The sequence below is a fragment of the Lepisosteus oculatus genome, chromosome 4 (assembly GCF_040954835.1).
Source record: "Lepisosteus oculatus isolate fLepOcu1 chromosome 4, fLepOcu1.hap2, whole genome shotgun sequence".
Classification (NCBI taxonomy): domain Eukaryota; kingdom Metazoa; phylum Chordata; class Actinopteri; order Semionotiformes; family Lepisosteidae; genus Lepisosteus; species Lepisosteus oculatus.
Window position 1 is genome coordinate 8,657,992 of NC_090699.1, and position 20,225 is coordinate 8,678,216.

General features: G+C 49.8%; 1 protein-coding gene and 1 non-coding gene across 8 annotated transcripts in view; both read right to left on the reverse strand.

Moving 5' to 3' along the window:
- Positions 1 to 20,225, reverse strand: part of arhgef11 (Rho guanine nucleotide exchange factor (GEF) 11) — a 58,084-nt gene that overhangs the window by 26,822 nt on the left and 11,037 nt on the right. For 4 of the 7 annotated variants that reach the window (XM_069188526.1, XM_069188530.1, XM_069188524.1 and 1 more), the window contains exons 2-15: positions 18,600 to 18,632; positions 15,831 to 15,845; positions 12,494 to 12,585; positions 11,750 to 11,848; positions 10,937 to 10,986; positions 10,702 to 10,759; positions 10,414 to 10,613; positions 7,363 to 7,434; positions 6,264 to 6,371; positions 3,210 to 3,264; positions 2,790 to 2,827; positions 1,645 to 1,737; positions 1,386 to 1,454; positions 711 to 815 (exon numbers count right to left, since the gene is read on the reverse strand). In XM_069188526.1, the coding sequence (XP_069044627.1) occupies positions 711 to 815; positions 1,386 to 1,454; positions 1,645 to 1,737; positions 2,790 to 2,827; positions 3,210 to 3,264; positions 6,264 to 6,371; positions 7,363 to 7,434; positions 10,414 to 10,613; positions 10,702 to 10,759; positions 10,937 to 10,986; positions 11,750 to 11,848; positions 12,494 to 12,585; positions 15,831 to 15,845; positions 18,600 to 18,632 (1,087 nt within the window). Of the gene's footprint in view, positions 1 to 710; positions 816 to 1,385; positions 1,455 to 1,644; positions 1,738 to 2,789; positions 2,828 to 3,209; positions 3,265 to 6,263; positions 6,372 to 7,362; positions 7,435 to 10,413; positions 10,614 to 10,701; positions 10,760 to 10,936; positions 10,987 to 11,749; positions 11,849 to 12,493; positions 12,586 to 15,830; positions 15,846 to 18,492; positions 18,544 to 18,599; positions 18,633 to 20,225 lie in introns of those variants that run through there. The other 3 variants (XM_069188529.1, XM_069188527.1, XM_069188528.1) reach the window with 3 other exon arrangements.
- trnaf-gaa (transfer RNA phenylalanine (anticodon GAA)) lies at positions 5,933 to 6,005 on the reverse strand. The gene has a single exon. It is a non-coding gene; the product is annotated as a tRNA-Phe (tRNA).

Consider the following 20,225-nt stretch of genomic DNA (forward strand, 5'->3'; position numbering starts at 1 on the left):
AGCACTGTTATTATCCCCAGTGTGTCTGGGGATCTCTGCTCAGTGTGAGCGCTGTTATTATCCCCAGTGTGTCTGGGGATCTCTGCTCAGTGTGAGCGCTGTTATTATCCCCAGTGTGTCTGTGTCTCTGCTCAGTGTGAGCGCTGTTATTAACCCCAGTGTGTCTGGATCTCTGGTCAGCGTGAGCGCTGTTATTAACCCCAGTGTTGGGGATCTATGCTCAGTGTGAGTGCTGTTATTAACCCCAGTGTTGGGGATCTATGCTCAGTGTGAGTGCTGTTATTAACCCCAGTGTTGGGGATCTATGCTCAGTGTGAGTGCTGTTATTAACCCCAGTGTTGGGGATCTATGCTCAGTGTGAGTGCTGTTATTAACCCCAGTGTTGGGGATCTATGCTCAGTGTGAGTGCTGTTATTAACCCCAGTGTTGGGGATCTATGCTCAGTGTGAGTGCTGTTATTAACCCCAGTGTTGGGGATCTATGCTCAGTGTGAGTGCTGTTATTAACCCCAGTGTTGGGGATCTATGCTCAGTGTGAGTGCTGTTATTAACCCCAGTGTGTCTGGGGATCTCTACTCAGTGTGAGCGCTGTTATTAAACCCCAGTGTGTCTGGGGATCTCTGCTCATTGTGAGCGCTGTTATTATCCCCAGTGTGTCTGGATCTCTGCTCATCGTTATTGACCCCAGTGGGCGTCACGGTGTGTACTCACCAGCGGGTTGGGGTCGAGCAGCTGGCTGAAGATGTACCTCATGAAGACGGTCATGTGAGCAGGGCGAGACTTGAGCAACTCAATGTCCTGGAAGGGCCCGTCCATCTGCGAGGGAAGGAGGGAATCATGGAGAGACAGGGGAAGATGCCCACAAAGGGGTACAAAAACGACAAGTGATAAACAAAAACGAGGGGGAAAAGGGGGTCGAAACACAAACAAAGCACATAAGCACAAACAGTCAGGAATCCTAAGAGATTCCTCAGTGGGTTTTTCTGGCACTTGTTTAAATGTCCAACGCAAACTGCTTACAGGGATTCCGGTTATTTGTTCATTGAAATGATCCAATCAACCTGACATCTAATATATACTTTGAAATATATATAAGCTTAAATTAACTGCATTTTTTTTAAAAAAAGATCTTAAATATGTTCCAGCTGAGTTCAGACCAGATTAGAGCAGCAGAAAGAATCAGCTCAACATAGAAAGGAAACTTCCAAGAGTAACAAGTCAGTTTAGCTGAAGAGAAACTCGAGCATCTGAAGCATATGAAATAAATCAAAATAATCTCTGCACAACGGAGGGCACCCGGTCAAACACTTCAAAGATATAGTTGTGGGTCTAACCAACTATGATCAAAGATCACACCTTGATTTTTAAGACAGTCCAGCTCCATACCTCGTTCTGTGTTTGAGAATCTTCGTCGTCTTCCTCTTCCTCTGGGCCGATGATCTGGGGTCTCGAACCCTAGCGAAATCAATTCTCGTTGTTTATTCAACGGTTGACTTGTTGTGTCCACTTGTCTAATAATCAAACACCCTGTGACGTGCAGAACTCGGCCATCAGCCCTTGACAGTTTCTTTGTGATGTTTTAAAGTGGTGTTTCTCCTCTACTGGTATATGTACTGGTACTGGTTATGGCCCACAAGGTCCTCACCTGATCCGACATGAAAATCGTTTCGGATCCCTGTCGCCGGTGCTGGGACGCCCGAGCTGAGAGAGACGGGGATGACCTGGGACTCTCAAATCCCTACAGAAATTTTAAAAAATGATAAGTCGCGAGAAAATCAATCCAGTGAACGCGTTCAGGTTACTGTATCAGAAGGAGGTTCAGTTCACTTGGTTATGCATCACTCGAAAGAATCTGTTTTTAACAGCAACGAAGGAGAGGAACCCATTGACCCTGGTAGCTTATTGATTGCACAAAGTTTTTTTTCCATTAAGAAGCCAGGGTATCAGCTTCAATAACACGGCAGGACATCTTGTTCCAGACTCCCACCACCCTTTGGGTAAAGAAGTGTCTCCTGCTCTTGGTTTTATAGGCACTTCCACATAGTTGTCACCCGGGTCTCAGGTTTGCGTTTCATCATTCATTCTGAAGACGTCCACGTGATGGAATTTGTCAGTGCCGTTATAAGCAGGTGCATTTATAAACCAATACAAGGTTCTTTATAAGAACACTGGGTCCCCTTGCAAACTTCACAGCTCAAGAACAAAGAACAAATATTATTAAGCTTTGAAGGTCTATAGTTCCATCGCTCTTAAAATGCTACAGTTTTGGTCTTGGATGATTTGTCTAGCTGACTGGGGCAGTGTTACTTTCTCAAAGAACAAAGTAAACGACTGGAGCTTCAGGCTGAGCTTAGAGCTATTGCCTTTTTCCAAAATGGCACATTCTATGAAAAAGAAATCAGATATGAGGGGAGGTTGCACATATTTAACATGACTGCAGGATCATGCTGCCTCTTCCTGAGTCACTGGGTGCTTTTGGGGTAACTGCTTTAAGCAATACAGGGTCGCAGGAGAGCCGAAGCCTATCCCAGCAAGCCACAGGTGGAAGGCTGGATACCCCCAGGACAGGACGCCAGATCATCACAGGACACCCAGACACAAACACGCACACACATTCACACCGGGGCCAATTTTCCCAGAAGCCAATTTACCCACAGGCATATCTGCGTACTTTGAGAGGAAACGGGAGCACCTGGAGGAAACTCAGGCAAACACAGGGAGAACATACACACTCCACCCATCGCCCCAGGATCCCCAACATTTTATCAGCTAATAATGATGATCGCCCACCTCAAAGTCGCCATCTTGCGAATCCATAGACAGCCGGCCTGTCAAAAAAAATGGAACGAAACCAGGCATCAGGATTTCTTTCCTATGGCAGACTGATAGCCTGTTGAGATATTGGGCTAGCAAATCATGCTATAGGAAAACAACTAAAGTAAGACAGCAGAAGGAAGAGAATCTGATCAGGCTTGACAATGCCCATCCACAGAGGTCTAATTTCCATCTGAACAGGTTATATCCCAATATAAAACCAGCTATAAGGGAGATTCATACTTTTAATATTCAGGATTTATTCTTGATATCAGTAAGAGGCTACTCTTCGGCATAATTGTGCTCATTCTAGCATCACTATTACTGAGCCCCGTCTGGGCTCTTGGCATGTAACACGCCACAGGGAGGATCACACGCCTATCGCAGGTCACTCACCTTCTCCGGCTCTCAGGTAGCTGGCTCCGGACTCGGACCAGGACCGCGTGCCCTCCTGAAAGACAGGATCGCACGCAGGGTGTGACGCAGCAGGGCCGGCCCAGGGGCCTCTCCGCGGGGCGCTGCCCATCAACCCGCGGGGAGACCGGGGAACGGTCACCATGGGCTGACAACGTGACGGGTCGCCAGCTCGGCTGCCCGTCTCGTCCTGCTCCTGCTCTCGTTCCTCGAGCGACCCGCCCAGCTGTCCGAGGTTCGTTTTCCCTTGCTCATGGAATATTCCCGACTAAAAGAACGTGGTATCCCAGGAGCCCTCCAGGAATCACGTGACCAGGGAGCGCACTATTAACCTCCCCACCCTGGCCTGGAATCGGCTTCGAGAAGACGGCTCCAAGCTGTTACTCCTTTCCGCCTCTCTTTGGTGCCGCGCCGTCTTGTGAAAGCAACGTCTTCGGGCGGATGAGAGCGGCGACAGAAAAACAAAACCGCGCGCTACGAGCCGACGGAGGCGCGACAACACCGCCGACGGTGCCCCCTCTACACACCGCGGCGCGGCTCGCTTTCTTCTGCGAAAGCCAGCTTCTGTGGCCGAGAATTCAGAGGAAGGAACTTAAAATGGTAGTGGTGGTGGTGGTGGTGGGGGGTTGGGGTTGACAGGGCGAACAAAGGCAAAGAATCGCGTCACCGAATCGCGTGCCCGAGCCTGGAAAGCCAAAAACTTTCAAAGACTGCCCGCCCCGGCGACGTGTGGTTTCCCAGCTTCTGTGTCAGCCCCGACCTCCGTCGCGCTCCGCCAGGAAGTGCTGAATAAATCACTGGCCAGCCGACGCCGGTCGCACAACACCCTCGCAGGCCGCAGACCTGTCGCCGTGGCGGCGGAGAGGAACCCACAACTCAAGAGGCCAACATCCTCGGGCAGTACTTGCCCACCCCCTGGCCTACAACGACCGATATTCACATACTGCCTGCGGCCAGGGTAGTTTCTAGCTGTTTCTAGGGTAAAAGTCCAGGTCAAAAAAAAAAAGGTACTTCTATTAACAAAGCCTTTTATATCTCCAACCCCCCCCCCACCCAGTCATCCCATTTCCTCCTTTCTTACCCTTCTGCACAGGCAAGGCACGCCTGACTCAGTGTTTCTGTTCCTGATTACTTAGCTGGCCCAGCCACAGCTGAACTTCTTCATTTAAAAAAAAAAAAGCTTCAGAGGAGCTTTGCTCAAAGCGATTCTCAGGACAGACAAAAACCCTTTACTCCCATGGATATCAGCCTGCTTAATTTGGACAACGGATGGGGTCTTTTATTCATCTTTCTCATCGCGCATGTTAATGGGTTGTGTGCCGTTTCCCATCTGGGACAATAATGGAGGAAAGTAAGGAAAAAGGGGAAGGGGGCTGGGGTTAAATCCTCCCTTCGGGAACGTGTCAAGTCGCAGAGGGGGTGGGGGTGGGGGGGGGCAGGAGCGTCCGAAGTTCAACCTGTTGCAGGCCGGAGGCAGCTCGGAGTCTCGAGCCGAACTGGGTTAACGTAAACCTCAGCAGGCAGAGAGTAAACGCAGAGCCTGGCGACACCATGTATGGGGAGAGAGGGAGCCCAGCGACTGGGCGTCTGCTCCCAGTTCGGTTTATCTGTCATGTGCACAAGTGCAGTGGAATGCTTCTTTGCATGTGGGCTCCGATACAAAGACGTTAAAGGAATCACCCAAAACATAAACACAGGACAGCAGCAACAACAACAACAACAACAACAACAACAACAACTAGTTAAATAACATACAACTTAAAAAAAAAACGCCGGCATTTATAAACAAACGAGCCTCCCCTCCCACGCCGCACAAATGTTTAAATAAGGACAGCGCCCGAGACGGGAGCAGCAGCTCCGCAGCCTCGCGGCGCCGCCGGTCTTATGGTCTTATTTGATAGTCCTTTCCAGAACTTCCAAATAAGACGCGAGACAGGGATGAAGAGCACACTCGCTCAACGTGCTTTAACAGGAGCAACTCCTACTGTAGCTCCACGTTAATACAGCGCTTGATTTCACCAGCTTGCGTTACTTCTTTCTACAGCTCCTCGGTCCTGCGCTTTGAAATATAAAGTCGGAAATATCGAGTATTTGAATAATAATAATAATAATAATAATAATTGCTTACACATATTTATATGTATCGTCAATTTCCCTACGGGATTAATAAAGTATTATCTATCTATATAGCACTTTTCTGAACACTCCACTCAAAGCCCTTTACAGGTAATGGGGATCCCCTCCACCACCACCAGTGTGCAGCCCCACCTGGATGATGCTCCAGTACTCTCACCACACACCAGCTCTCAGTGGGGAGGAGAGCAGAGTGATGAAGCCAGTTCAGAGAGGGGGATTATTAGGAGGCCATGATTGGTAATGATTTAGCCGGGACACCAGCGTAACACCCCTAGTCTTTTCGAGAAACCCCCTGAGATTTTTAATGACCCCAGACCCCAGATCGGTTTTACACTCATCCGCAGAACGGTTCCTTTTTTACAGTATAGTGTTCCCATCACTATACTGGGGCATTAGGACCCACACAGACCTCAGGTGAGTGCCCCTTGCTGGCCCCAATAACACCTCTTCCAGCAGCAACCTGAACTTTCCCAGAAGTCTCCCATCCAGGTTCTGACCAGGCTCACACCTGCTGAGCTCCAGTGGGGCTGCCAGCTGGGAGCTGCAGGGTGACAGAGCTGCTGGCAAAATGCCTAAACCTGGGATTGAACCAGGGACCTTTAGATCTTCACTCTAACGCTCTTCCAACTGAGCTATTTCAGCTGCGTGAAATACATAGCACACGGTAAGAACAAAGTATCTGACATATAAAGGACAGAAGCTGGATCTTGCAGTGTGAATGTGACAAGCACACAGCTCTGGGATCGTAGGCGCTTGGATCAGAAAGTGACTTGATCGGGGACGAGCAATGCGACATGGACAAGGGCTCATTGCCTTATGACACTGTGCTACGTTTCTAAACTAAACGCAGGCTATTTCCCTTCGGCATCTGGACTCTGAAGCAGTGCAGGGTGCTCTTACCAGGTCCTGCTGGATCTTGACTCGGACCTGGTGGGCCCGCCTCTGCGCGCTCTCGATGCGCTCCTCCAGGGACGGGGAGGGGTTTCGGGACTGCTCCTCCAGGAGGGCCTGAGGAAGAGAGGCAGGGGGTCATCAGGGGGCTGCGAGGGGCCCCAAGCCAGATTCGAACTTCGGATCATTGACAGGATACCGCCACCACCCCCCCCCCAAAAAAACCGCTCACCAACACGTCCTGCTGCAGGTTTGAGGGATGAGCGCTTGACCATAAAGAGACATTAGAGGGGGTCCCCAGTCCTCAGCAGGGGAGAACTGGTGTGTTTATGTGTAATTCATCAGTTCATTAGTGGTTTAACTGGACCGGATTACCAGCTGTTCAGGGGTTGGCGCTGCAAAATCTGCACAGCCGGCACCCCGTCCAGGACAAGGACCGGGGACCCCCGCTGTAGACACAGCGCCCCCTGCAGGACCGGGACTGGGGACACCCGCTGTAGACACAGCGCCCCCTCCAGGACCGGGACTGGGGACACCCGCTGTAGACACAGCGCCCCCTGCAGGACCGGGACTGGGGACACCCGCTGTAGACACAGCGCCCCCTCCAGGACCGGGACTGGGGACACCCGCTGTAGACACAGCGCCCCCTGCAGGACCGGGACTGGGGACCCCCGCTGTAGACACAGCGCCCCCTGCAGGACCGCGACTGGGGACCCCCGCTGTAGACACAGCGCCCCCTGCAGGACCGGGACTGGGGACCCCTGCGCTACAGACATAGCCATTGTTTGGAAGGGGGGCTTGTATTTCTACTGAATGTTTGTTATGAACTCCCCCCCTGCCGCAAAAAAGCTTTACTATACATCTGTTCTCCATTCTCTCAGCATTTGAAAATGACACAAGAAAAGAAGCACAGCAAGCTCATATGCTTCCTGTTCCACATGAAAACTAAAGAAGGAAGCAAATCACTTCGCAGATCTACTGCACTTTCTCTCGATTATCCTGTGTAAAGTATCATGTTTTCTCGGCCATCGGCTTCTCAAAGCCCTTGACCACAGGTGAAGTCCTGGAGCCGTTAGCACTGGAGTTGAAGGAGCTGGTTCAACCTCACCTGTAATTCTGCCTCCTCCTGCTGCAGCATCTTCTTCAGAATCTGAGTGGCGTGTTTCTGCACCTCGGGGTCCTAAAGGGAAACGACAAGGATTGCTCAAGAGTGCCTGCTTGAGGCCTAAAAGCAACGACACATCAGAACATGAGCGTAGATGCAGGGTTCAAGTCCGCCTATACTACAAAACATCTGCTGCGGGAAATAGGGCCCAGTTTTAATTGAGTGCTCGTCGCGATTGAAAGAAAAAGGTGGTGCTGTGCTTTGTGTGTCCTACAGTGCCGTAACTCTAAGCTGTCAACACAAATGTCAAGGATAAACACACTTTTGACTCTTACACCCCACTTGAGTGCAATGTGTTTTGGGATGTGTTATAAACGTTATGTGTTGTTATGTGTTATACATGTGCAATAGAGAGATGTGCAATGTTATTTTATTTTTTTTGTAAGAAAATCACTTGCAATGTTTTTTTCTTCCTTTTGTTTCTCTTTTTTTGTTTGCATTCTATTTAAATGTACAGGAGTGCTGTGTGTCCATGCAAAATTACCCCAGGGGACAATAAAATCTTATCTTAACTCAGCATCTATACCCCAGCCTTGCACTTAACTGTGTTCATCTGATTCAGTCATAACGTTATGCTGCCTAATGGCCACTAGAGGGGACACTTTATCTGGAAACCAAGGCAAGCTCAAAAATAGTATGTGACTGATACGCCTTCCTTTTCCAAGACAACTGGATTTTTGCCATTCCCTGAATTTTACATACAGAAAACAAATACAACACAACACACAATTTTTTTTTTATGGAGACAAGTACAGGGTGTAGCAGGGCTCTAATATAAAGATTTATTTCCCTATTGCTAGTGCTCTGGTCTGGAGAAATGACATGTTTAAATTAGTACAGTTTGGGCGTTTAAAAGCCAGAGGACCAGGGATGACAAGCTCTTCCTGTTTACAGTGCGTTAAAGAATTAGGGGCTTTCTCCGGAGATGTGTATATTAGAAGACGGAAGGCACCAGACACCCTTCTCAGGACGCATCGCCGAGCACGTTCCCAGCTCGCATCGCTTCCAGCTGCAAACCTAAATTCCCTCTTGACGCGACCCGCTCCATCACTCACTAGGGCCCAACCCTGCTTTGCTTCTCCCGAGACAAATTTCACTGATCTAAAATTGTTCTCCATGCACACGTCCCCTGCAAGAGCCCCACTTTCATCGATACCCCTACCCTCCTTACCCTGTTCTACGAAAGAATCCCTCAAATAAAGCTTAGCGGCTACAACAGGGGTACCATGCGATGTCAGATCGCACCCCAAGCCTTTTGAAATCCACTCCAAATCGGCAAACCTCCATGGGGCCAAGCAGCAGACAACTCCCCGGAATTCCAGAATCCTGACCAGTTCTAGTGCAAGCGATCACATGACTCCCGTCATGGAGTCCTTGCAGGGGGTTCCTGTCAGGTTTCATGTCAACTTCAAAATCCTCTCGCTCACCTGTACGGCTCTACGTGGCTTGGCACCTTGGTACCTGTCTGAATTAGTATCTGTCTACTCCCCATCGCGCAACTGCTGTTCACCTGACTCCTGTCTGCCCTTCTATGTACTACGGGTGCCTTCTCCTGCTATGCTCCAAAGCTTTGGAATTCTAGCCCTAAGGATATCAGAGAGTCACCTTCCCCGAGCACTTTCAAATCCAGACTCAAAACCTTCTTCTTTCCGAAAGGCTTTTACTTAAATCAATGTCAGTCCCTTCGCATCTTCTACTGCTTTTCTGATCCCTTGTTTTTAACTGTGCTACCTGTTTTATCCACTCTCCTTCCTTTTCTTCTTACAGTACATCAGTTTGCGAAACTACTCTTAAAGATGTCAGATATAAAGCGCCATTTTCTACGCAGTGGTATGCTGGGGCCCTGTGATTAGAGCAGTGGATTCTAAAAGGCTGAACAAGCTCATCAGGAGAGCAAGCTCTGTCGTTGGGTCTGACCTGGACCCCTTGGAGGTAGTGGCTGAGAGGAGAATGGTGTCCAAACTAGAGGCCATCATGGACAACGTCTCTCATCCCCTCTATGACAGGCTTGAAGAAATGAAGAGCACGTTCAGCAATAGACTGATTCATCCACGGTGCGACAGGGAGCGCTACAGGAGGTCATTCTTGCCTTCTGCTATCAGACTGTACAACGCATCCACTGTGTGTCTGGGCAGAGGCAACATTGACAGTGACCTGTTTCTGGACTGAACGCATCTACACATCTACTGCTACATCTGTTCTCTTTCTTTTCCCGTTTACAACCGTTTTTTGTGCAATATATGCCAGGGACCCGTGCAATACATTTATATTTATATCTATATCTATATTTACATCTATATTTATATTCATATGTGTGATACGATTTTTCTGCGTACTGTTCTGTTCTAGTTTGTTCTTTGTGTGTCCGGACTGTGAGTCACTCTTTTAGTGCTCCCCTCACTGTACTGGTTGTATTGTATGTATTGTACTATTATTATTATTGTATAATTCGTTACACTGTGGCTGTGTTGTCTGTGTAAAGCTGCTGTGGCACTGCAATTTCCCTCACGGGATCAATAAAGTATCTATCTATTTAAAGAATATTATTAATAATGAGTAACTTAGTAGTAGTAGTAATGTCAGAGAAGGTCCATGTTGGCGGGCGAGGGAATCTGGAGATTCCAGAAGCTGTGCCAAAAGCGTGCTTAGCTTCCATAATCCAAGGAGATGCAAACACTCAGAGCGGAGTTAAATCAGCAAGCTAGAAAATCACGCAAAAGCGCTGATCCCGGGATAAACGTTTCGAGTCTGTGATCAGGTTGCATCCAGCAATCCATCCGTTTAATACTTCATCCAATTCACGGTCGCAGGGGAGCCGGAGCCCGGAGCCTGTCCCGGCAAACAACAAGGCCTTAGATAGGGTACATCCTGGATGGGACACCAGCCCACCAGGAAACATGTGGTCAAAAAGCATATAAGATATCTGTGTTTTTTTAATGTACACAGGAAGAGTTAACTCTCCACTGGATCACTGCTGGAGCTGTGATACGTTACCTGCAGGGGTCTGGGCCCGGTGATGCGCTGAGATGAGGTAAGGCTCACCGAAGCTGGAGCTGGGGGGAGGGGGGGCGGAGGTGCCACGCCCCCTGGCGCTGCCCTGTGATTGGGCGAAGTGTCCGTCGGCAGGGGCTGGAGAGGAAGTGAGGCGTTGGAGGGGGTGGGGCCTTGCAACGTGAGCGCCACATAGGTGCCAGCTAGGACAGTAAAAGAACACAGCTTCAGCTTCAGGAGGCCATGTGCCCTGCGGGGCATCTCTTGCGAGATGGGACAGTGTCGACTTACATTTGATCAGCTTCACTACTTCCTGATGAGACATCGAGGACACCAGGGATCCATTGACCTGCAGAAAGAAACGAGCTCTGGAAACGACATTTCAAACAGGGATCCCTCCTTCAGAAGTATTTATATACCTCTTATATACTTTTTTTAATGTAAAAGTAATAACACTTCCTAACTCCCCCATTCCTTCTTCTGGAGTCATCCCCCAAAAAGTCCTGATTCTTACTCATCTCCTTACCTTGATGATTCGGTCCCCTTCCTGGACCCCTGCCTTCACCGCCGCACCTCCTACCAGAGCAAACAAAAGTGGTATCAGACTGGGACAGGGTCCACCCATGCCCGACCCTGTGCCACTGGTGCCCTGTGCAAGTTCTAGGCATGAGACGGTACAATACAAACACCTGTGTTGTATTGCAAAAACTGGAAACCTAACTCACTGGAAAAGGACAAACATATTTTTGCCAATCACTAGATTTTTCGGAATATGATCCTGCACACAGCCATCATCAGGGAACAGTGACCTAAAAAAACCTCTGGTGGCCGAGCGTCAGTGACGTCCTTGAGAAGGACTGCTCTTCACCAAGACTGTGTGCCTTTCGGCAGTGGTCTCAATGGGACACAAGCTTCGCGTCTTTCCAGTCCTCAGAAGCCCCTCAGGGCAGCTGCGCCTACCTCTCATCTCATGTCTCCTCTTTCAATGTTTTGAACTTAAGAGAGGCCAAGCAAGTAAATAACAGAAAATAAACAATAAGTAAAATAAATTGTCAATAGTCAGTTAACATGAAAGGATTCTATAACACTTCCTGTGCTCTGAAGACCAGGCTTCTCCTCACAAAATGGCATCTTCAATGAGGGGGGATTTCATTATTGTTGACGCTGGAGCCTCTGTGGCTTTTGTGCAAGATTTCTACAGGCTGTCCAGAAATGAAGTTTCGGGCTTCGGATGGAAACCAGCTCTTGCTGGGGAGCCAAGTACGGGAAAAGGTGTGACTCACAACCCATAGCTTCCTTCCAGGGTTTTGTTTACCGAAGGCAGCAGAGAGCCCTGTACCTGGTCTGACATTCTGCACCAGCTTGATCCTCTCTCCGCACACCGTGAACCCGAATCCCAGCTGGTCCCGCTGCACGATCACGCACCGCTGGACCAAACCTGCATCGGGCAAAGACGGCAAGCGTGGGTTAGCGGCTCGGGAGGAATGCGCTGGGTTTGGCGCCATCTGGTGGTTACACGCGATGAGCTCGTTACTTGGCGATGTGTTATCCCGCGAGAGGGCCTTCGTCTATCTGGATGAGGCAGTGCTACAGCTCTCCCCTTTTCCTTTGCAGGTTGCTTTGAATAAAGAGGTCAGTGAAGTGACTTGACACCCATCCTCAAGGGCCTCTGGGAAAAACCAGGGGGCGCTGCTTGAGGACAAGAGTGCAAGGACCGAGTTCAAACGAGGGTTCTTGCTTCCATTCTAATTTCACTCCCGACAATTGGCCTCGGAAGATGTAATCCAACCCTAACCCCGAACTCTAATGCATTTGCCTTCAGCATCCATCCGTCTCACGCAAGCATCTGTCTTTAGAAACTGTGAGGGAATCCCTTTTCCTGCACACTTTAAGCAAAAGTTTGTTTTACTTCGCATGACTTCACTGCAGTGCATGCTGGTTGAAAACATCCGTCCGTATCCTCTACCCAACACCAGAAAGCAAGGGACCAAATGGGCTTGTATTTGCCCCTCCCCATTCACTGATCATTGATCATATTCACTCTGGACGTATCCAGACAGTTATGTTGCCATGGCCTCCAGACCTGTGTTCTCAGTGGCGCAGTCGGACAGCGACTCCCTCTGGTGGCCAGATGAATTCCTGCGATCAGAGTCTCCCATCGAGAGGCTGCTCAACCTGGGAGACAGAGGGAGAGAGACCATCAACAGCGCACCGCGCTCGGCCACACCACGTCAGCACCCTGGACAGCGCTCTGTCGCACAGCCCAGGGGCACAGCGACAACTCAGACGTCCTGTTGAGTTAAATGGAGTCAAGTGGCGATAAGCACCTGGGGATACTTGAGCTCATCTTCAGCAAGGCTCATGCACTGACGAGCTCGGTTCGGCACAAACCACACAGAACGGCGCACGTCCCTGCGAGTAATTCTTGCATAGATCATAACGGACCACGTGATAAAAGATCATGCTCCTCAAGTGCAAAATAACGGCAAAGCATGGAAACAGAAGGGCATGCAAGAATTGTTAGATTCCATGCAACATGGAAAGCAGCTGGGCAGTAGTTGACAGCAGGTGAAACAGGAAAAACGGAAAGCAAACTAAGACGGCACGTGAATTTGTTAACAGGCAAAGATGCAGAAGCAAAAGCTCTAGCTCAGTATTAGCCTGGGCCAAGCAGGCTCTCCCGCCGTGTTCAATACAGCTGTGAAGGGCCCCTCCCCCCTCCAGGGCTGGAATTCATAGTCATTAGAATTGCTTACACTTATATAGCGCTTTTCTGGACACTCCACTCAAAGTGCTTTACAGGTAATGGGGACTCAAGAGTCAGGACCTCGGTTATACGTCTCACCCGAAGGACGGCACCTGTTTACAGTATGGTGTCCCCATCACTGTACTGGGGCATTAGCACCCACATGGACCGCAGGGTGAGTGCCCCCTGCTGGCCCTACTAACTACTAACACTACTAACAGGAGGCCATGATCGGTAAGGGCCAATGGGAAATTTGGCCAGGACGCCGGAGTTACACCCCTACTCTTTTCAAGAAACACCCTGGGATTTTTTTAATCCGAAGGACGGCAACTTTTTACAGTATAGTGTCCCCGTCACTATGCCGGGGCGCCCCCTGCTGGCCCCGCTAACACCTCTTCCAGCAGCAGCCTCAGCTTTCCCAGGAGTCTCCCATCCAGGTACTGACCAGGCTCACACCTGCTGAGCTCCAGTGGGGCTGCCAGCTGGGAGCTGCAGGGTGATAGGGCTGCTGGAACTGTGCACCACCGTTCTCTGAGGATTCAAGCGCGAGCACACCAACCTGCAAACGTTGCAGGAAGACCAAAAACCACAAACTCCCCCCGCCGTGCTTTGCAAATCTGATGCCACGCGAACGGAACGCTTTTGCAAGTTATTAAAATCTGACCGCATTCCTGACGCCAGACCAATGCAAATGAGAGCAGGCGCAAACAAGGAAGTGGCGCCTTTGGAATGCATTTCTTTTTTAAGGTGGAGGGAAGGGAGGAGGAGGCTGTTGGAGGGCGATGGGCCTTCCCAGCAGTCTCTTTTAGGTGAAGGGGACATCGAGTGCGGTGCTGGACGAGACCGGTCTCTCTCCGGGGCTCGGGATTAGAGAGCTGTCCTGTCGCAGCAGCAGCATGAGCCCTGACGTGGGATCTGAAACCGAAGTGGCTAACCTCCACCCCCAAATCCCAGTCCCTCTTCCACTGCCTCAAACCTCAGACTCGCACCCTTGATCCCGACCTTCCCGTTCGTACAAAACCAGCAAGGGTTTTTATTCCCCTCCTGTTCCAGTGACGTCACCCTGCATCGCTAAGACCAGAGGTTCACAGTCCTGGCCCTGGTGTCCCATACACCAGCTGAGCCCTCAGTGACACCATCAAGCCCTTCAGCGTCTTAAGAAGAAGAAGATTCATTTGAACTGTCCGGTCCCAGCTCCTAAACATGTCGCCACTTTAGCCACTGTATTTGGTAAGTGAAATAAAATCCCAAACTTGTGACTCGGAACAAATTGCAAACATTCCAATGAAGCAACTTCTTAGATCAATTAATAATACTCCTTACACTTATATAGCGCTTTTCTGGACACCCCACTCAAAGCGCTTTACAGGTAATGGGGATCCCCTCCACCCCCACCACTGTGCAGCCCCACCTGGATGATGCTCCAGTACTCTCCCCACACACCAGCTCTCAGTGGGGAGGAGAGCAGAGTGATGAAGCCAGTTCAGAGAGGGGGATTATTAGGAGGCCATGATGGGTAAAGAGCAGCGGGAATTTGGCCAGGACACCGGGGTAACACCCCTACTCTTTTCAAGAAATGTCCTGGGATTTGTAATGACTAAGGAGAATCGGGACATCAGTTTTACATCTCATCTGAAGGATGGCGTCTTTTTCAAAGTATAGTGTCGCCCCTGCAGGTATAAACTGATCCCCTTTGTTTTTATACTGACTTCATCTGACTTAACGGGATTAATTTTGCCTCTTTAAAGCAGCTCCCAAAGCTGGGAGTTGATTTTTTTTAATCAGTCTGCGTGTATTTTCCCAGGTTTGTGAGCAGATGAGAACCTTGGGAAGGGTCCAAGGAAACAAAGTATTTCCTCCACCGCAGAGTCCAATCAGGTACCCAGGAGAGGCTGGGCCAGAAGGCCCACACCCCTGCTGGGTCTCAATCCAGTCGAGCTCCATGACCTACTCAAGGCCTTCATCGAAGGCTCCCTGGTCGGACCGTTTGAGATATTTCCTTCCGTCGGAGCGCTTGGGATTTTGCTTCACGCGGGCGATGCGGGAGATAAAAGGCAGCCTCCGACATCTTTCGGGGCTGAAAGCAGTCAAAACTGTCCAAATGCATCCTTTGACTTAATCAATGAAGGCGCGGTCAGCTGGGTAACTGAGAGCTGGGCTGCAGCACAAACCTGGAGAGCGGACCTCCAGGACCAGGATCTGGCTCTGCTACACCGCACACAGTGCGTTACCCGCCACTCCGGAAAAGAGGCCGCTAACACAAGGTCGCAGGAGAGGCACAAGCCATTCCGCCCTGCCCTGCCGTGACACTGCCCTCGCCCTCGCCCTGGCCTGTCACATCAGTGCAGGGGGACTCCGCGTTTCTTGAAGAGATTAGCGACGTTTCAGCAGAGCTGAGGTTCCAGCGAGGGCCCACCAAATCAAGAGGCTTCGGCCCCTCTAGCGGCGGAGCGACACCGCGGGAAACCCGCGGCGTGCAGCGAGGGATCGGGAACAGGAAAGCGCGGACGACCGCGCGTCGAGGAAGAGGCTGGAGGGGAGAGGCCCGTCGCACCACGAGCTGCAGGCCGTTCTCCCTGTTGTGTGGATTGCTAAGCCGTGCACAGACAGACATGCGTCCGTTTCCGCTGGGAAGGCCGGGGGGGGGAGGGGAGGGGCGGGCAGGAGCACTTACCAGGCTGCTAGGGGGCTGATGACAGGCATGGAAAAGACAAGACAGAAAAACAAAGAGAGAGAGGAGGGGGAGGGGAAAATGGGGGAAAGAAAGACATTGAAGATGATTAAAAACTCCCAACGCCTACCGACACACACACAAATCAAGACCCCGAAACACTGATTTTTGCCAGGGTTATGATATGGGGCTGCAGACAGGGGGCGCTACAACAGGGACGGGGGGGGGAAAGGCATAGACTAGTACTGAAGCCTGGTTCTGCACTGGGCCCAGTTCGGCCCGAGTGGGGAGAGCCCGGCTCTGCTGTGTGTTTAAGTCGCCGTATCTTAATTGGCCCCCTTTCTAAAACTCCTCAGACGGAATGAGAAACCCGGGCTGTCCAAACCCCTCAAAACATGAATCCCTGGAAATCCGACACCAGCGCTGGTTTAAACACGAACTCTCTGTCAGCACGCGCATCAGAGCCCTGGTGCAGACACAGCGCCCTGCACTCCTCAACCCCCGACAAGCAAAAGCAGAACCACTGTAGCTCCGTTCCTGTCGTAACTCAGAAAAAAAAAGGAGCCAGACAGAAGTCGTTTCTAATCTGATGAGCTCTTTTGGAAAAAAAAAAAATAGAGAAAAAAAAATTGCAATGTGATCTCTTCTTATCCTCACAGAATCTCATATACCGTATGAGGGAGGGAGGGTGTGAGGTTGGAGCGTTTCTACACGGAAGCCGGCTTGATCAAGATAGTATCAGTGTGACATCACACCAAGCACGAAAACGCTGTCATGGCAAGGGAAGGAAAACTGGACGTTTAAAACAAACCGGAACAACGACAGGACCCCCTTATCCTTCTGTGGATTTGATCAACTCTTCGGTTTAAAAAAAAAAAAAGTGTTCTAAAATGTAACAAGTGTCAGTCTAAACCTCTGTAACTAGGATTCGAACTCATGCCGACCCTGGTAGCATTTCACTCCTACACCTGCGTTTCGACGCTGGTTGCCTATAAGTCACAGAATCGATACAAGATCTTGTCCCCGACTTCCAAGGCTCGAAATCATCTGGCTCCGTCACACATCTCTGAGCTCCTCTGTGTTTACACTGTCTCACGCAGGGTCTGTCCTGTTGACCTGTTGAGGCTGGCCCTTTGCTCGCTGTACCCAGGACTCGCTCTTGGTCCTCTGGAGACCACTGCTCCACGGTAAGGGTATTCCCTTTCTCTGACCTTCTGAGACACATGATTTGACTCAAATCTCAACTTAAAACTCACCATTTTACTAGGGCCTATGTCTGATCGTCTTACAGTTCATCCTGTATGTTCTTGTTTCACTGTATTTACTTGTTAATCTTCTTTTTTTCTTTTTCTTTAATAATAATAATAATAATTGCTTACACTTATATAGTGCTTTTTTGGACGCTCCACTCAAAGCGCTTTACAGGTAATGGGGAATCCCACAACCACCACCAGTGTGTCGCCCCCACCTGGATGATGCGACGGCAGCCATAGTGCGCCAGAACGCTCACCACACATCAGCTCTCAGTGGGGAGGAGAGCAGAGTAATGAAGCCAGTTCAGAGAGGGGGATTATTAGGAGGCCATGATTGGTAAGGGCCAGTGGGAAATTTGGCCAGGACGTATCACTATGTACAGCATCCTTGGGTTTGGAAGGGTGATTTAGAAATAAAAGTGATTTGTATCATTAATTTCGAGATACCCTTTAAAAGGGAACCAAGACAATCAACAAAAGCTGTGTCTATCAGAATAAATGGCTGCCTAGCCCAGGGACTCAAGTGTACAAACAGCAGTGTCCACAGCTGGGACCCGAACCCACAACCTTCCAGTTAGGATCCCAGAGCCCTAACACTTACTCTGTGCTGCCCCCACCCCTTTCCATTACCAAGGGATGGGAGGAACCCTAATAAAATATATATAGTTGCCAGCAGGTAAATCTTGCCCAGGACACTGGGGTAACACCCCTACTCTTTTCAAGAAACACCCTGGGATTTTTAATGACTACAGAGAGTCAGGACCTCGGTTTTACGTCTCATCCGAAGGACGGCGCCTGTTTTACAATGTAGTGTCTTCATCACTGTACTGGGGCATTAGGACCCACACAGACCGCAGGGTGAGCGCCCCCTACTGGCCCCACTAACACCTCTTCCAGCAGCAGCCTGAGCTTTCCCAGGAGTCTCCCATCCAGGTACTGACCAGACTCACACCTGCTGAGCTCCAGTGGGGCTGCCAGGATGGAACTGCCGGATACATTTCTTTTTTAAGGCGGAACTGCAGGATGATATAGCTGCTGGCTATTTATATATAAATGGTAAGTCTTTGTTTGAAGACATGAGACTCTGTAAAGAAAACAGAGATTCCAGCCCGGGCTTTATACTCACTATATACTCACAGGGTCTTTTAGGTTTAAAAAAAGCATTTTAACATGCAGGTGTGTAAAAATCACAACACAAAAATCAGAAAACAAACGTGTTGCGTTTGCATTGGGGGGGTTCACCTACTGCTGGCTGATCTGAAGGGAAAACGACAAATGATCAGCGTTATTTTAAAGCAAGACTGTCAAGTCAACAACTAAAGCGTTGGTTCAGCAGTGCGTTGGAAAAACCACAAAGGTGGGCTGAGCCTTGGAGAAATTTCAACTTATTGCATTGAGGGGTTTCCACATACGTGTCTGAATCTGAGGACGATGAAGAAGACGACGACGATGATGATGGATTGCTACTATTAGTGTATGCTGCTGATGCCACTTTCTTCAGGTCTTCTGAATAGCCTACCTGGGCAGGTAAGTGTCTCTCTTACTGGCTGTCCTGGTGCCATGGGGGGGGGCGGGGGGGGGGCAGGAGAGGGCAATAAGGACAGGGAGGGAGAGGGGCAAGACATTGGGGACAGAGGAAGTGGGGGAGAGAAAGAGACACAGAAACAGCATAAAAGAAGAGACACAGCGACGATGGACACACCACACACCCGACACCCGCATTGATGAAGGGAACCTGTAAGCATTCCAACAACTCATTCCAATTTAACGAGCTAAATTAGATTATTAGTGGCTTAATGGGACCAATTCAACCGTTATATAGCCGGTGAGCTCAGCTGGTTAAAGTGAGGTGCTAATACCGCCAAGGTCACGGGTTTGATCCCCTTTATGGTCCGCTGCTCTCTTAAACTGCCTCCACCCGGGGATGAATAAAGTATTTTGAATTTTAGAAGGGATTTAAGTCCAGTAGCCTGTCACAATTCCTCTCTACACATATCTGCCCCGAGCAAAAGCACAAGCGGTACCGATCGTGCGAGCGCACAACGCAGCCCCGAGCAAACGCACAAGCGGCACCGATCGCATACACAACACAGCCCCGAGCAAACGCACGCGCAGCACCGATCGCAGCCCCGAGCAAACGCACCAGTGACGTAGATCGGGCAGGGAATCCAGCCCATAGCAATCATACCAGCAATATTGCAAAGGCACTGGGCAAATGCAAAGTGGTTAATGGAAAGCAGAAAAAGGAAAAAAAGGTTACAGACCATGGTAAAACTCATGCAATGGCAGCTAGGTGTAGAAAAACTCAATCAACATATTAACACACTGTGGTATAGTGGTCCCCAAGCTTGGTCATGGAGGAACTCTGGCTCTTTTTTAAATTTGCTCTCAGCTCTTAAAAGACATTGAAAGTGATCCTAATGGGGATCATCCCTTTATCGATACCCAAGGTTCTGAACTACCCCCAACGAGCAGTTCAAACTGAAATGGAACCAGCTGGACCTCTGCAGAAGGCAGAAGTTTGTTGTGGGCGTGTCTAGTATATTACCACGCCCCAATGTGGGCATGTCTGTTGCTATGCCACACCCATTATTGGCATTAACGGTGCAATGTCCCTCTCATTCATTTCTGTTCCAACACAAACTGATCACCCGCCAACAGCTGTTAAAAGAGAAATAAGGGAGAAACATCTTAATAAACGAGCAAAGGAGAGCACCAGTGATTACAAGCTCAGCTGGAACGAAAACCAGGATACATGGGGATCCCCCAGGATCAGAAACTGGGGACCACCTCTATATCGCGCAACGTGCAAAAGCACAATGAAAGCAAATGCCCCCCCCATAAAAGCCCCTAGCTGCAGTGCTGTTGCAACTCACTTGACAAGAACACAGACTCATGACTCAAATAAAATCAAGGCTGCAACAATAAAAAAAAAAACATGAGTGCGTCAAAGAGTTGAGCCAACACAGCAAATAAGAACAGCACTCGTAACCGGGGGTGGTAACTGGAACAGAGACAACATTTCAATAATTGCAAGCCTAATGAAATCAATCAGAGTTATGAACAGGAAGCCGCTGCCTCAGCTCGAGTGTCCTCGGTGCTGCCCCTAATCACACTGGCACTTCTCTGTCACAGAGGGCACAAA